Source organism: Ahaetulla prasina, chromosome 3 (genome assembly GCF_028640845.1).
Source record: "Ahaetulla prasina isolate Xishuangbanna chromosome 3, ASM2864084v1, whole genome shotgun sequence".
NCBI classification, from domain to species: Eukaryota; Metazoa; Chordata; class Lepidosauria; order Squamata; family Colubridae; genus Ahaetulla; species Ahaetulla prasina.
In genome coordinates this window covers 156250890-156266163 of record NC_080541.1, presented here as the reverse complement: position 1 = coordinate 156266163, position 15274 = coordinate 156250890, and the positions used below count along the sequence as shown (strand labels likewise).

The following is a 15274-nucleotide window of genomic DNA, read 5'->3' as shown; positions in this document are numbered from 1 at the left end:
ACCATCTTCCTATGGAATTACATTGCTTCAGACATCATGTAGCTCCTAATCGAAAGGTGGGAGAAGTTCCAGAAGTCTTTACAAATCTCTGGCTAATGGATAGTGTCCCTATGGAGACTCACTCGTTTTCTGTTTGTATGTCTGGATGCATTGGATTTTCTTTCTATTGGGGATGCAGTTCTGGAGGTAGAAGGGTTACTTCCGCTTCTAATTCTCCTTGAGGATTATGACTGCACTAAGGTAGCCAATGCAGTATCCACAGATGTTACCTGGTCTTATGCAGAAGGGCTTCATCTTGGGATTTGCAGACATTTATAAATGCGTTTGTGTATTTTATGTTCAGAGAGTTTCAGTGCAAAACTGGCTTTTTTGGCCTAGCATATTTAGTTTCTAGATGCTTTGTTCCCCACTTCGGCATTCCACCTGGATTCAGACATACTTAAGAAGTAAAGATTGTGGGTAACTGAAAAAACTTTTTTTTATTCATTCCCATAAATTGGGACTGGGGCAATTTACTTCTTTTTGATTTTTACCAGTTTGCCTTTTGTGAAATATTTTGTGACAAGTTTTGTTCACTATATTAGATGTTTGGGGATGAGAATTTTTCAAACTTGCAGTGTGTCAATCTAAACAATTGGTCCTATTAGAGATCCAGTCTTCCTAAGTATTCTGTTTCCAAGTGGTCTTCAAAGATAGCCCCATAGGGTAATTAATGTAGAAATTCAAGAGAATAGTGATAGAGATATGAGTCGATGTAGGCAGTCCCAACTGCTCCAGGAAGGGTCTCTAGTAGCATAAGAATTGCAACTGGGCAAAGGCCCTCCTTGCCATGTCTTCCACTTGTCATCCAGCAGTAATCAAGAGTCTAAGAGGACCTTTAAGAGACAACAATAGAACCAACAATGAAACATACAACAAAATACAGTTCAGTGCTTTCAGGTTTCACCTGTTTCATCCCAACTAGATCTCATATTGATTACAGAATACTATTCTATTGTATTAAGGCAAATAGGTAAAAAGAAAACTTTTGTCACTTATACAAAATACCATAGTGAGGAGGAAAGAAAGAGGTAACACTAAATTTAGAAACTGATAGGCCTATTTAAATAATGGGGGAGTCTAGTAATCCAACTGCTATCAGTCACTACAGTGCCTTGGGTGGTTGAAGAGGTCAAATGAGTGAAGACACTGGTATTTTTTCTGGAGCAAGGAGAAGTCAAATTGTGGTTTTTAAGGGTTTTGGGAAAGTTTGAGAAGTGGTTTCTAAAACACAAACACGAATACACAAACACACACACACAGAGTATATACCACTATTAATTTTTTTTTAAAGAGGCCAGCTGATGGCCCTTCAAATTGTTTTAAGTGTAGTGATTTCAAAGTGGAAGGAAAAAAAATCAAAGAGGAAAATGGGCTGGGTTCCTAATTAGAGAAATATTCCCACCTTTTATAAACCTGCATTTCAGGTTTTATAAAACCTGTAATAAATATGCTGGTGTTCAGGTTACATTTGCCAAAAATTCCTGTTTCCACTTGTATTGAAAGAAAAGCATTGGCACATTTTTCCTTCCATGTTGATTCTTTCTATGAGCATGCACTTTTACTGATATGTAGTTGAATGCCACATAGTATCCTATACATCTAGTGTTTAATTTTAACTATATATCCTGCTGTTTCCCCAAACTGCATCTGTCTGATTTGTAGTTATACATTGTTCACCACTGCTTTTCTCCTGGAGGTAGATATTAAAACATACAGGACCATTACAAGCTACCAAAAAGTATAATTCAGTCTTTTATAATAAGCTGTACAGTACCAGCAAAATACCTGGGATATCTGTCTGCATATATGTTTTATATGCATCTGTGCTACACTGCATTAATACAACTTTGCAGTCACTGCTGGAATAATAGCACTGCCTAATGATGCAGGAGGGTTCCCTGATTTGGAAGAAAACAGTTCAGTTGTTGGGATTTACCACTTTCTGTCTTGCCCATTCCAAGCAGTTGCTGCAAACATTTGAAACTGTTCAAAGGAATGAAATTTGGCAGAAAATCTTTGGAAATTAAAATGGAGTCAGCTTTCTTTTCTGCTTGGTCCTTCAATATACTTAATGGCTTTTCTGAGTTTGTTAGCATCTGAATAGATTGATTTTTGTGACTCTAGTTGATTGTATCGAACAATCAGAGGAATAATAGAAATAATTAATGAAACTTGAATCAGGACAGAGTAAAAATCGTCTGGTCCTTAGCAGTTCATAAAAGTAGATAAATATAACCTCAGATGAAGAACAACACGTATTACACCATGTCATCATTTATTTTACAAAAAGAAAGCCGAAATTAAGAAGCCATGTGGAGATGACATGTTTAATAGTATGTTATATGTTGTTGTTTATTTGAGGTTGTATTTACCTACTTTTAAGAACTGCCAAGGACCAAATGATTTTTACTATGTCCCGATATGTAAAATCATAGAACTCAAAGCGGGTGTACTTTCTTTGTCACATGACTGTATGCTGCCTATCAATAGTTCTAGGTGACAGACATTAAAATATAGTATTTTTTGTGAAAGGTATATTAAGGAATCTTATCTGCCCCCAAGAATGCAGGAAAAGTTAATAAATTAAGTAAAACTCTATCCATGGTACATTTTGGAAGATAGATGCTTTAACCCAACCAGGAGCAGGTGGACTATTGTATTTTCTTTTTCAAATCATATGTTACGACTGAAGAGTAAGAGAAAAGCTCTATTTGATTAAGTATCTGTACCAAAAATGTAAGGATAGGTGCTTGTTTTGAACCTGAAGCTACATTTTTTGTTCGGAGAAGTTGGTGTGGATCACAGGGACTATAAAAGTTATAACATCAGCAATGGATGAGAACAGAGTTTTCAGTCTGTTTTCCTCTCCTACATGGTGAGACTTAGTTTTTAAGATACATTAAGCATATTGGATGCTTAATGTAATTACTGTTATTTTCTTTAGTTTCTCACTGCCTTATGGCATTTGCTACCAAATGATGGCAGACTTTTTGTCAGTATGTGCCCTGCAGATTGTTTACCTGATCTACAAGCTCTCAAACATCTGTTGGCGCCAAAGGTTTTTCTTGAAATACTCTTACTGAAACTATAGAGGCAGTAATAAACTCTTAACTCCTTAACCTTTTGAAGTTTTACTAAACAAATAACCCTGTGATCCATTGCGCTATCCTTTAAGAAAAAAGGTAATGCAGTCTGATGTCACCAGAATGAACATTAAATTTTTCTTAATTGTATTGGTATTACACGAGTGGACAAAAAAGCAGTGAGAGCAGGAGCAATTTTTGGCTTCTTGCCAGCTTCTCCATTAACCTTTACTTGTGGAAAACTGACAAGGAGCATCTGAAATGATCATCTGACCATGTAGATATTGTGATGACCACAATTTTGCAAATAAAACCATCTGAACATTCTGGAAATTTCAATTCCAATGGAGTAATGGGTCCTGGATTTTTTATACGTTCTTTAAGTTAGCAGATATTTAGATAGCTTGATTCAAAAATTGTTGCGGTACATTGCAGCATTTGGGCTAACTTGAGAGTAGAAAAAGACAAACAAATAAACATGATAAGAATTTTAGTACATGTAGTCCTCGACTTATGACAATTGAACCCCAAATTTCTGTTGTTAAGGGAGACATTTGTTAAGTGAATTTTGCCCCATTTTATGACATTTCTTGCCACAGTTGTTAAGTGAATCACTGACATTGTTAAGTTAGTAACTTGGTTGTTAAGTGAATCTGGCTTCCCCATTGATTTGCTTGTTGGAAGGTCGCAAAAGGGGATCACATGACCCCAGGACATTGCAACTGTCATAAATATGAACCAGGTGCCAAGCATCTGAATTTTGATCATGTGACCATGTTGCAGAGGTTGTAATTGTGAAAAATGGTCATGTCACTTTATTCAGTGCCATTGTAACTTTGAACAGTCACTAAATTAACTGTTGTAAGTCAAGGACTACCTGTAATATATAGATAGATACCAGGCCACTAAGGATTTTAAAGACCAGAAGAGTTATTATATGGACTGGAAATGACCAACAATAAGACATTAGGATAAGGATGTGCAACACAGGTATAAGTAAAAGAATATCTAAATCAAAGCCTATGAAACAGTTTCAAGATCAGAAAGAATACTAGCTCATTAAGTCCATGGCTTCCATTTATAAACTGTTACTTAGAAGTATAGGAAATAAATTAGTTTTAACTTTCATTATAGGAGGATAAAAAGAATAGAAACCTATGGAAAAGGAATTCCCAGAGAAATTCTAAGTTATAGGAGGAAAGCAAATATTCTTATACTCCAAAATTGTGAGAAGGAGACTCCAAGGAAGTACAAAGCGGTCAAGCTAGCATCAATCTCTCAGACCAATCTAGAGGAAATCATAAAGCAGGGGTGAAATCCAGCAGGTTCTGACAGGTTCTGGAGAACTGGTAGCGGAAATTTTGAGCAGTTCAAAGAACCGGTAGCAGAAATTTTGAGTAATTTGGAGAACTGGCAAATACCATCTCTGGCTGGCCCCAGAGTGGGGTGGAAATGGAGATTTTGCAATATCCTTCCCCCAGGAGTGGAGAAGGAATGGGGATTTTGCAGTATCCTTCCCTTTGAGTGGGGTGGAAATGGAGATTTTGCAGTATCCTTCCCTGCCACACCCACCAAACCACACCACACCACGCCCACCAAGCCACGCCCACAGAACCGGTAGTAAAAAAATTTGGATTTCACCACTGTCATAAAGTGATTGGTCAGCAAGCAGTTTGAAAGCAGTGCAGTGATTACTAGAAGTCAGCATAGATATGACAAAAATAAGTCTTGTCAGATTTATTTTTTGAAGTTCTTAATAAATTATTGGAATGCTGCAGACATAATATATCTTGCCTTCAACAAAGCATTTAATTAAGATGTCCTGATTAACAAAACATTTAAATATAGGTTAGATTACATGACTTTGAGGTGGATCAACTACTTCGAAATTGCTCATCAGTCTGGAATGATATATTGCTACAGGATTTGATTCTCAATCATATATTAATATAATTATTTGATTGAAGGAATGTTTACCTCATTAGCAGATGACTCAAAACTGGATGGGGTAGAAGGCAGAAATAAATTCCAAATAATCTTGGTAGGATTAAATAGATAGTGGGCTAAAAATAATATCATGAAGTTTAACATCAATAAATGCAAAATTCTTATTTTAAAAAACAGATTCAAAATATAGGGTGCTGAAGACAAATTTTATGATCACATGTGTAGAAAAAGTTGTTTTTTCTACAATTGCAAGCCAACTGACTTTAGTTAATTGCGCTTGAATTAATTTAAGATTTTATTTAATCTATAATGTACTACATATGGCAACAATCTAACATGAAAATGGCTACCTGGAAATGGCCATCTCTGCCAAATGGCAACTGTTTGAATAACTGTACAAGCGGGAAGGAATGTAAATTTGGCCTTGGAAAGGGAATCTTTAGGGCAGGAGTTTCAGAAAAGATTGCTCAGTTCTGAAAACAGTAGGCATGAGAAAGAAGTTCAAAATATTCCCGTCTTGTGCTTGCTTAGTATAAATTGAAGAGAAAAAAATCTAGCAAGATTTTAAGGTTCTGTTATTCTATGCTACAATAAACATTTCTGGAATTCCTACTGCACTTATTTCTTGACCTCATCTTGTTTGAAAAGATAACTTTCACTTTTTTTCAAAAAGAAAAAGAGGAATTTACTGTTTAAAATGGAGGGTGCGAAATGTGATTCTAGCCAGATTCAAGCTACCAGTAGGGGTGGATGTAGTACTAGGTACAAACTGCAACCTGCAAGTTCAGAAGGAATATTATTCAGCCAATATTATCGGCTGATCTCAAAAAAATAAGTAGATTTATTAGTATTTGTATGGGTGATAGTGAGGAATTAACAGCTCCGTAGTAGACTTGAAAGCAAAAGACAAATCCAGAAAAATTCAATGGCAAACTAGTTCTATATTATTGGTAACGTAACTACACAGTATATACATGTAGTCACTATGAATAGAGTTTGACTCAAGGAAGACTTCGCATTTTGTCTTTATCATCCCATCCAAAAAACTTAAAACAGGTAACACGCTATATGTAAAAAAGTTAATTAAATCAAGGAAGGGAAATAATTATAAGTACACTAGAATGGGAAACGGAAGGTGGTGAGTTAAGTTAAATTAAGTCCTGCCTTAGCCATAAAAGCCAGCTGGGTGACTTTGGGACAAACACTTCCTCTCAGCTCAATCCATCTCCCAGGATTGTTGCTGCGGCGGTAAATAAGAAGGTAACAATGTGTTGAATATGTTCACAGCTTTGAGTTATTTGTAAAAATAATAAAGGTGGGAGACAAATATAAATAAAAGTTTAAATTTCTCTCAAGCTTTTGTAACATCTTCCACAGAACTTTTAATTGATGAGGAACAAGATAGTTGTTCCCTTTTGGGGTTGTGGGTTTGTCTTTCCTATGCTTGAAGACTTCCTTTTGCTTTCTGTAAACTATGTAGAATCAAGATTTTGTAAACAAATGAGGGAAATTTTTTTCTACTAAGCAGTTTCATGAAAGGAATGGTATAGGTTTTGGCAGTACTATAATGTGAACATGCTGAAGGATTAGAAAAAATATATACAAGAAATAGGAATTGAAGTGCTGCCTGAATGGCTGAGTTCACATACCACAGCATAGTAATCCATTGCACTTGTTTGTGTAATATGCTGCCCATTTTGTCTAGTTATTTTTAACCACTATTAATGGTTCTTTTGTGTTTATTATCCAAATCTAATAATGGTTGGATTAGCTCCAGTATTGATCAATACACTTAATTTTAGGGAAAGCAAGTAGCTACATGGACCCAGGCTAAGAAGGTAATTTATGTGTCTCGTTAATCAGGCAGGTTGGCTTAATATGTCAAGTGCTTGTGAAGCAGTTTAGATTTCAATTTTGCCATAAAATAACGGCTGTTTTATATTATTATAAGGTAAGTTAAGAAAGCTGCTGTAATTTTACTTTCATAGTAAGGTTCCCATTATGTTTACTCATATAAAGGGCATTCACTTACAACAAATTTAACATGCTAAATTATTTTAAGCTATTTACAGATGAAGAAAGCAAAGTAACCCTAGCTGACATTAACTTGTTTTGCATAACATGCAAAACCATGATTTATTTTTAAAAAGCCTGCATTCAGAGGGATTTAATTCCAGTCTTAAAACTCTTATACTAACCCAAAGGACAATGGAGTTTTTACTTAGCTTTAGCTTAGCTTGGCATATGAACTCAGCTATATATTTATGTAGTGAATGGCATATCATACAGGGACTAGCAATATATATTAAATTTTCACCTAGATTAATAAATCACAATAAAATATAAATGCTAAAAAGATCTCTGTTCAAATACTAACGTTTGGACCATCTAACCATTGAAGCACAGCATCGTTTATATAATGTTGATAAACAGTATCTTATAAAAAAATTAGATACCGGACTAGTATACGCCCTCAGCTTACAACTGGTCACTATGCAATCTAAAGTTCGATATGGGACCTCACAGTCACACTGATGAGAGGATACTATGCCCAGTGGTGGGATTCAAATAATTTAACAACCGGTTCTCTGCTCTAATGACCAGCTGGGTAGGTGTGGCTCGGTAGTTATGTGACCGTGTAGGTGTGGCCAACTTAATGTTGCTCACGCCGATTGGCGCTTCACATTAGTGTTACAATGTAATAAGGGTTAACCAGAGAGGCAGTTTCTGTAAGCAGGGCAATAAAAATTAGGCTAGGAACAACACCAGAATGTTTCCTTCCTGCCTTCCTTACAGGATTAGCCCTGTAAAGTGGAAAAAACCAAAATAAAATTTCTTCCAACTATCGATTCTCCGAACTGCTTAGAAAGTTAACAACCAGTTCTCCTGAATAGGTGCGAATCGGCTGAATCCCACCACTGACTATGCCCCATTTATACTGTGAGTCCCAGCAGACACCGTGTGAGGTGCAAACCTTATTCAGGATTGTCCATTGCTGGCATGATAGTTCAAAGCCTGGCATCTTTTTTGTGGGGTCATTTATATATTTTTCTGTGTCTGATGTTCAGTGACCCTTTTTATTGGGAATTGATGTTAAAGTTGTTGGGCAGATGTTGTGCAAGTGCCAATGGGGGCTTCCTGTGTTTTAGTTTTCTGGCTGATAAATGAGGAAAGTTGGTGTGCACAGGTAGGAATTGTTCATAATTTCTCTCTATTCTCTCACTAGTACATCATGCCTTTGTAAAGCTGGTGGTACTACAGTATATGGCTCAGAACAGGAAGCCAGCAAGTAGGAGTGGTTTTGAAACAACCACTTATAATCCTCATGGTGTCACTGAGTCTGTGAGCTCAGCTAAACATGTTTTAGCTATCATAACATGGTCATGTTTATAAAGTGAGTCTGTAGGTTGAAAGTCACCTGACATTTACTGAATTGGTAAAAAAGAAAATAATTAGGGCTAGATCCTGCTTTAGGACTTTCATATTTGAACTGCTAGAATCTGGATGATGGCAGCAAAGAAAGTTTGCATATATCCAGTGGGCAAGTTTTGGACCCATTAATCAAGCAGTGTTATCTAGAGAGACCCTGGAGATGTATCTTCTGTATATCACAGCATCTGCCTTCTGGAATGAGGTCCCTTAAGATCTAGATCAGGGGTGTCCAACCTTAGTAACTTTTAAGACTTGTAGACTTCAACTCCCAGAGTTCCTTCAGCCAGCTTTGCTGGCTGAGGAACTCTGAGAGTTGAAGTCCACAAATCTTAAAGTTACTAAGGTTGGAGACCCCTGATCTAGATGACTTCCCACATGGTGTTTAGGAAGCTGTCAAAGACCTGATTACAGTATTTTCCCAGGCTTTGGGCCAGGGTGATGGTTGATCTTCTACTAGACAGGTTGGTTTGGTTATTGTATATGTTTGCCTTTGGTCTTTTTTCTTTTTTAAATTGTAAGCCTCCCAGAATTGTTGGATGTTGGGTAGTCTACACGTTGTATAGATAACAAAGAAAGTAAGTTTTTGCAGCCCATACTGTATATGGAAGATCTTGCCTGCCCAACTGAAGCCAATGTTATTAGACTTCTGATGGTTCCATTCTTTAAATTGTTAGAAGACTTTTAAAAAGCAAATATATATATTGTTTATGTCTTGTATAGGTAAAACAGAAGACGGACATTTTTGCAGATATTTCTTACTGGATTGCAGAAAGGAATCATGACTGACGTCGCACATAAGACAGAAGTACGTATGAGATCCAAAAGGAAAGTACTTATAAGGAATTTTGCTGTTCCTCTATAACAGGGGTGTCCAAACTTGGTCCCTTTAAGACTTGTGGACTTCAACTCCCAGAGTCCCTCAGCCAGCTTTGCTGGCTGAGGGACTCTGGGAGTTGAAGTCCACAAGTCTTAAAGGGACCAAGTTTGGACACCCCTGCTCTATAATCTCAAAATAATGTAAAGAAGCTTAAATTATGATTCACCAAGTAATACTGGGAGATAATTTTATGTTTATGCAGACATATTAAAATGTTTTAACTAGTAGGCTTTTTTAACTGAATGCCTTAATAGAATAAAATTTGTCCACAAAATATTAATTAAATTAATTTTTAATTCAGTTCTTAATCTGTAGCACATTAGTGTTAACAAGCCTGAATGCTATGTTCAAAGCATTTTGTTGATTTAGAGAAAATATACAAGTAAAAATGCTGGAGTTGTGAAAGATTTTGCAAAATATGAAACTGAAGGCTAGTTGCTAAATGTGGAAGTATGAGAATAAGTGGATAATAATAAATAGTTCATTACTGAGTTGAAGAAAGATAAGGGTACCTTGCCTGGGGTTAATGTATGTATAGACAAACGTACAAGAAATGCTTGTCATAACTTTACAAGTGTGTTGACTGGGGCCATGAATGTGTGTATACCACAGAATGAAGTCAACCTTTTGTTGTTGGCTGTGAATTTGAATGATTTGCAGTGAATATTAGACTATATGATGCAACAAAGAGAACTGATCTAATAATCATTGAAGACTAAGATATTTGGATTTGATAAGAAAATTGAGTGAATAATTGTAAGTTGTACATAAATGGTAAAAACTAGGGCAAGTTGATAAATTAATAGACCTCGTCAGAATGTTTGGAAAAGGTACAAAAATGTAGAAATGCTGGTAAAAGGTTGGTGGATAGTGTGAGATCTGTTTAAGGAATGAATGTTTAGTGAAAATTGGATGGGATCCTCTAAAAAAGTGAAAAGTTTAAAACATCAAAAGCAATGTTTGAAGCAATGTAGGGAATGGTGGAAGCACGCATGGTTTGTAGAATTCTATGGAGAAATGAAACAAACAATGTTGGTAAAACTCCTTTAGGCAAATTTATACGTTATTTTTGTCTGACATCTTTAATTTATTTTCCCCACTATTTCTGCTTCTCTTTCATTTACATAATATTGCTTTCATAAAAATGGAAGCGCTAGATACAGCATGCATCTACGTATCTAACACACTGTGCGATGTATCTTCATTTGCTTCTGTCATCCTTTCCTGATCTTTGCCTTTTCTACATCTTCACTAAGATTCTGCTTTCTTCATCTAAACCTGTACAAAAGTCATATGTACCCAAACTTCGAAAAGGTGATATAAAGGATAAATTTGAAGCCATGCAGAAAACAAGGGAAGAAAAGAATCAGAGACGAACAAAAGAAGAAAAGCAAAGAAGAAGAGAACAATATATTAGAGAGAAAGAATGGAACAGGCGAAAGCAGGAGGTCATTTCCTTTGCAATTTATTATTTGTTTCTGTTGGTTTGATTTCTATGATGGCTATAAAAATGCTATAAAAATATATTTGAATCTTATATAAAAATGTACCAGATTTTTTTAAGACTGTCCGCATTAATATCTTTGATCCGTTATTCAGATGAAAGAACTTCTTGCTTCTGATGAAGATGAAGAAAACTCTTCTAAAGTAGAGAAAGCCTATGTTCCAAAACTGATAGGTAAGGAAAATTTTATAAAGGCCTTGACCTCCATTATCAATGCTCTTTAGTATCATAGTGTTCCACTTCTGCACTATTACCAACACTGAAGCAAATTGCCACTGCCCATCTGATAAATGTCTTTACTAGTAATATATTAATGTATGTATTAATATATATTAATATACTATTTTGGATGGATAAATAAATGGATAGATAATATAATGGCAAGTTATCTTGCTGCTGTCCCATTTTAGGATGAGAAGATAATGGTGACTCAAGGTAATCCAGATGGCTTCCATGCCTAAAGCAGGATTAGAATTTAGTCCCTTAGCTTCTGTCCCAGTGCTACTTTATTCTCAAGGATGTTTTCAAGTGATTTGATTACCATAGCAGGCACAGAATGTTGCAACTTCCCTGCTGACAAGTATAAGACACTGGTAGTCTAATTTGACAACAGTAATTTGACAACTGCCAGTTTCCCTATTGATTGTCCTTTTAAGCAGGGAAGGATTCAAACGGTGATCACATAATCTTGCAGCACTGCAACAGTCATAAATGCAAGCCAGTTGCCAAGCCTTAGTTTGCAATCATATGACTGCAGAGGTGGTGTGATTGGTCATAAGTACCCCCATTCAGCACCATTGCAACTTCAAACAGTTGCTGAAGAAATGGTTGGTAAGCAAGGACTATTTGTGCAACGTATTTTGCTCCAGTTGAACTCTGCTAGTTGCTTACATGTTTCAGAACTAATTTAAAGTGTGGATGTTTAAAATTGTTCTCCATAAGCATCTATGTATCTGTAGAAACTCTACTACTTCATAGCTCTTAAATGTCTTTCAATAATAAAATTAGTTAAGGTAGCCTAAACAGACCTATTTTGCAAATTCTTAGCAGAATTTTTATTCCAACCCATATTCACAATAGCTGGATCTTAATTGTGAGATTTGAGCTGCAGAGCTTAGCTAACTACTTCATTGTAGGAAAAATATACATAAAATGCTCCTAGATTTTATGGATTCATGTGTAATTTTTACTGTAAGCATATTAATTTCTTCCTTGAAATCTGAATTATTGCTTTATTGCCATGGTGGCGAACCTATGGCACGCGTGCCAGAGGTGGCATGCAGTATCCTCTCTGTGGGCACGCAAGCCATTGCCCCAGTTCAGCTTTGCCATGCATGCGCATGCGCCTCCTGCCATCCAGCTGGTCTTCGGGTCTTGTTGCGCATGTGCGGGGTGTGTGTGCACGCATGCCTGAGGGCCCAGTGTGCATGTGGGGGGCCACGCATGCATGTGGGGGGACATGCATGCATGTGGGGGACATGCATGCATGTGGGGGACATGCGTGTATGCACATGGGGATGGGGCGCGTGCAGGTGGGCGCATGCACGGGGGCAGGCCTCACGCACACACGCACACACTTTGGACACTCAGTCCTGAAAAGGTTAGCCATCACTGCTTTATTGCTTCAAATGTCTCTTTTTGGGTAGCTCGTAAAATTAGAAAATATTAATATTTTAATATTTCCGACATGAATTAGAAAATAGAGCCAGAAGTGTATTGGAAGCATTCATTTTTGTTTTGTTTACTCATAGGAACTGTCAAAGGAAAATTTGCAGAAATGGAAAAGCAGAGGCAAGAAGAAGAGAAGAAAAGGATGGAAGAGGAGAGGCAGCGAAGAATTGAACAAGATTCGATAGAAAAAAGAAAAATTCAGAGGGAACTGGCCAAAAAAGCTCATGAGGTATGATTATTGAGCTTGGTAAAATATACTTCGTATATAAAAATAGCCATACAAATTTGAATAAGGAAAGTAGTATTCAATGGTAGTTTCAAAGGGAAAGCCTTCATGTTGTGTTGAAATGTTTTTTTTTAAAAAATATTAGTGTTGAAATGTATGTGTGTGTAAATATTTTGAACACTTAGTTATAACATGTGGTCTCTTTTCTTATCCATGTCTCAGAATCCAGGCAGCAAATATTAGAAGACTAACTTAATATTTAAGTTGTTGGCAAATTACTTTTATTGATCTGATATTCTTGCAGTTTTTCTAGTTAGAATAGATTTGCTTTCTTTTTGCCAATAAAATAGCTCATTTTCAGAAGGGATTTAACTTCTATAGAAATTCTTGTAGGAAGAAGGGAGTGGAATTAAATTTTACCCATTCTAACTGCAACTCCTGGTGCTGTATCCACAACTTGTTCAATATTTTTTTTTTCATAGAGCACAGACACTTCCATAAATTCTTCTAGCAGGATAGCCCTATTCTAAACTTCACTCAGAAGTAGATTTATTTTTCTGAAACCAAAAAGTAAAGTTAATCAAGCTGAACTTGAGTCACTAACCACCTGTAGTGTCAGTAGATTGCTTTCAGTATGAGGGTGGGAGATTCTTTTGGCTTTTTCAGTGGCATTCGGTTTTTTTATAGTATTTGTGAATTCATCTTATTAGAGTTATGATATTGCATGATATGTTGTGCCAAATGTTAAACTGGTAAATGTTTTTTTTTAAAGATCTTTGTCCTGTGATCAGACTCCTAATGCTATTATCTTCTCAATAGAATGCCAAATATGATACATAAGCAGAAACATAAATCTGGTAATTGATTGTTACCAACCATATCAGAGGTGGGTTTCAGCAGGTTCTGACCAGTTCTGGAGAACTGGTAGTGGAAATTTTGAGTAGTTTGGAGAACCGGTAGTAAAAATTCTGACTGGCCCCGCCCCCATCTATTCTCTGCCTCCCACGTCCCAGCTGATTGGGAGGAAATGGGGATTTTGCAGTAATCTTCCCATGGAGTGAGGAGAGAATGGAGATTTTATAGTATCCTTCCCTTGCCACGCCCACCAAACCACACCCACAGAACCAGTAGTAAAAAAATTTAAAACCCACACTGAATCGTATATCTCTTAACATAAGATAGAGCACTTAATATTATTAGACACAGAAAATGTCAATATTACTAAGCCAAATATCTAAAATTCAAAGTTGGGGAAGCAAAATAAGATTTCCTTGTATTGAAAATTACCAGTGAGATACATAGGTTGAGTTTATATATTACTCTAAAGCATAATGTGGTTTGAATTTTGTATTACTGAATTATGTTAATTATATTGATAATGGCTTATTCAATAAATTGTTAAAAACATGAGAATGCAGACATTGAGAAAAATGAGGTAAGATGTTTCTGGTTTTCATTGAATAAAAAATAATCATGCTTTTTATTGGAATACAAGTATTAAGAAGCAAAACATAATACTCTAAATGAAACTTGTGTTCGGGGTATCTGTGCAAATTATTACTATTTTAAATTTTGAAAAGTAACAACTTTCAATTAAAAACTGTCCCGAGACTTCAGTCTCGGGACAGTCTTTAAATTGAACATTGTTACTAAATACTAAAATTCCTTTTTAAAAAATATGGAATAAAATATAGCAAAATGATTATGTTGTAAACTAATGTTTATACTAAAAATGATGATTGTGTCTGGGATCATATGTAATGACTAGACATTAAATAGCACTAGATATTTTAGTATCCTTTATCAGGATAAAAACTCTGTCATATTGGTTCAGTAAGTTATTTGTAGATTACCTTTATAATATGTGCATTGCATTTTTCTTCCAAACAATTTGTTTAGCTGTATAATTGTACAATTAAATGCTACTAAGAAGTCACAGAAATGCTCCAACTATATGTAGTAACCCTTCATACTTCTGTTAATAGCATTAAGGATTCACATATACATAAAACGGGGAGGACAATGCATTAAATTGAAATCATTTGGAATTTTCCTTTCATGATCGATAGCGTAACAAAGTTTCTTCCCTTGGAATGTACTTGTTTTATAGCATATTTTGTATTCATTGCTGTAGAGTAGACCAAAACTAAATTTAATAGTTTTTAATATTATTACTGTAGACATGAAGATGCTGTATTCATAATGATGCTAATCAACAGTTGTATAATTCAGTAGTAGTTTTATGAGACTAGCACATAGTTGTTGCTAATTAAAACCTAGGCTAGTTCATTTGTAATAAAGAGATCATATGTCATGGTTTTACTTTAATTGATAAAATTAATGTGAATTAATGCTAAACTAATTAATAGATAAGAGTAAATAAATATAAGAGTATTAAAAGGTAACCGCAAAATAATAATTTAGATTAAAACTAAAAAGGTCTAAAAAATTATATTACAAATTATTTTTTTTCAAAAAGTTCCCAAAAAATT

At 35.5% G+C, this 15274-nt stretch overlaps 1 protein-coding gene across 6 annotated transcripts in view; it reads left to right on the top strand.

Annotated features, from left to right (window-relative positions):
- Positions 1–15274, top strand: part of NEXN (nexilin F-actin binding protein) — a 40123-nt gene that overhangs the window by 4295 nt on the left and 20554 nt on the right. For 4 of the 6 annotated variants that reach the window (XM_058177912.1, XM_058177911.1, XM_058177913.1 and 1 more), the window contains exons 2-5: positions 9225–9309; positions 10638–10829; positions 10981–11059; positions 12637–12785. In XM_058177912.1, coding sequence (XP_058033895.1) covers positions 9283–9309; positions 10638–10829; positions 10981–11059; positions 12637–12785 — 447 coding nt within the window. In that variant the 5' untranslated portion in view covers positions 9225–9282. The remainder of the gene's footprint in view (positions 1–9224; positions 9310–10637; positions 10830–10980; positions 11060–12636; positions 12786–15274) is intronic. The other 2 variants (XM_058177916.1, XM_058177915.1) reach the window with 1 other exon arrangement.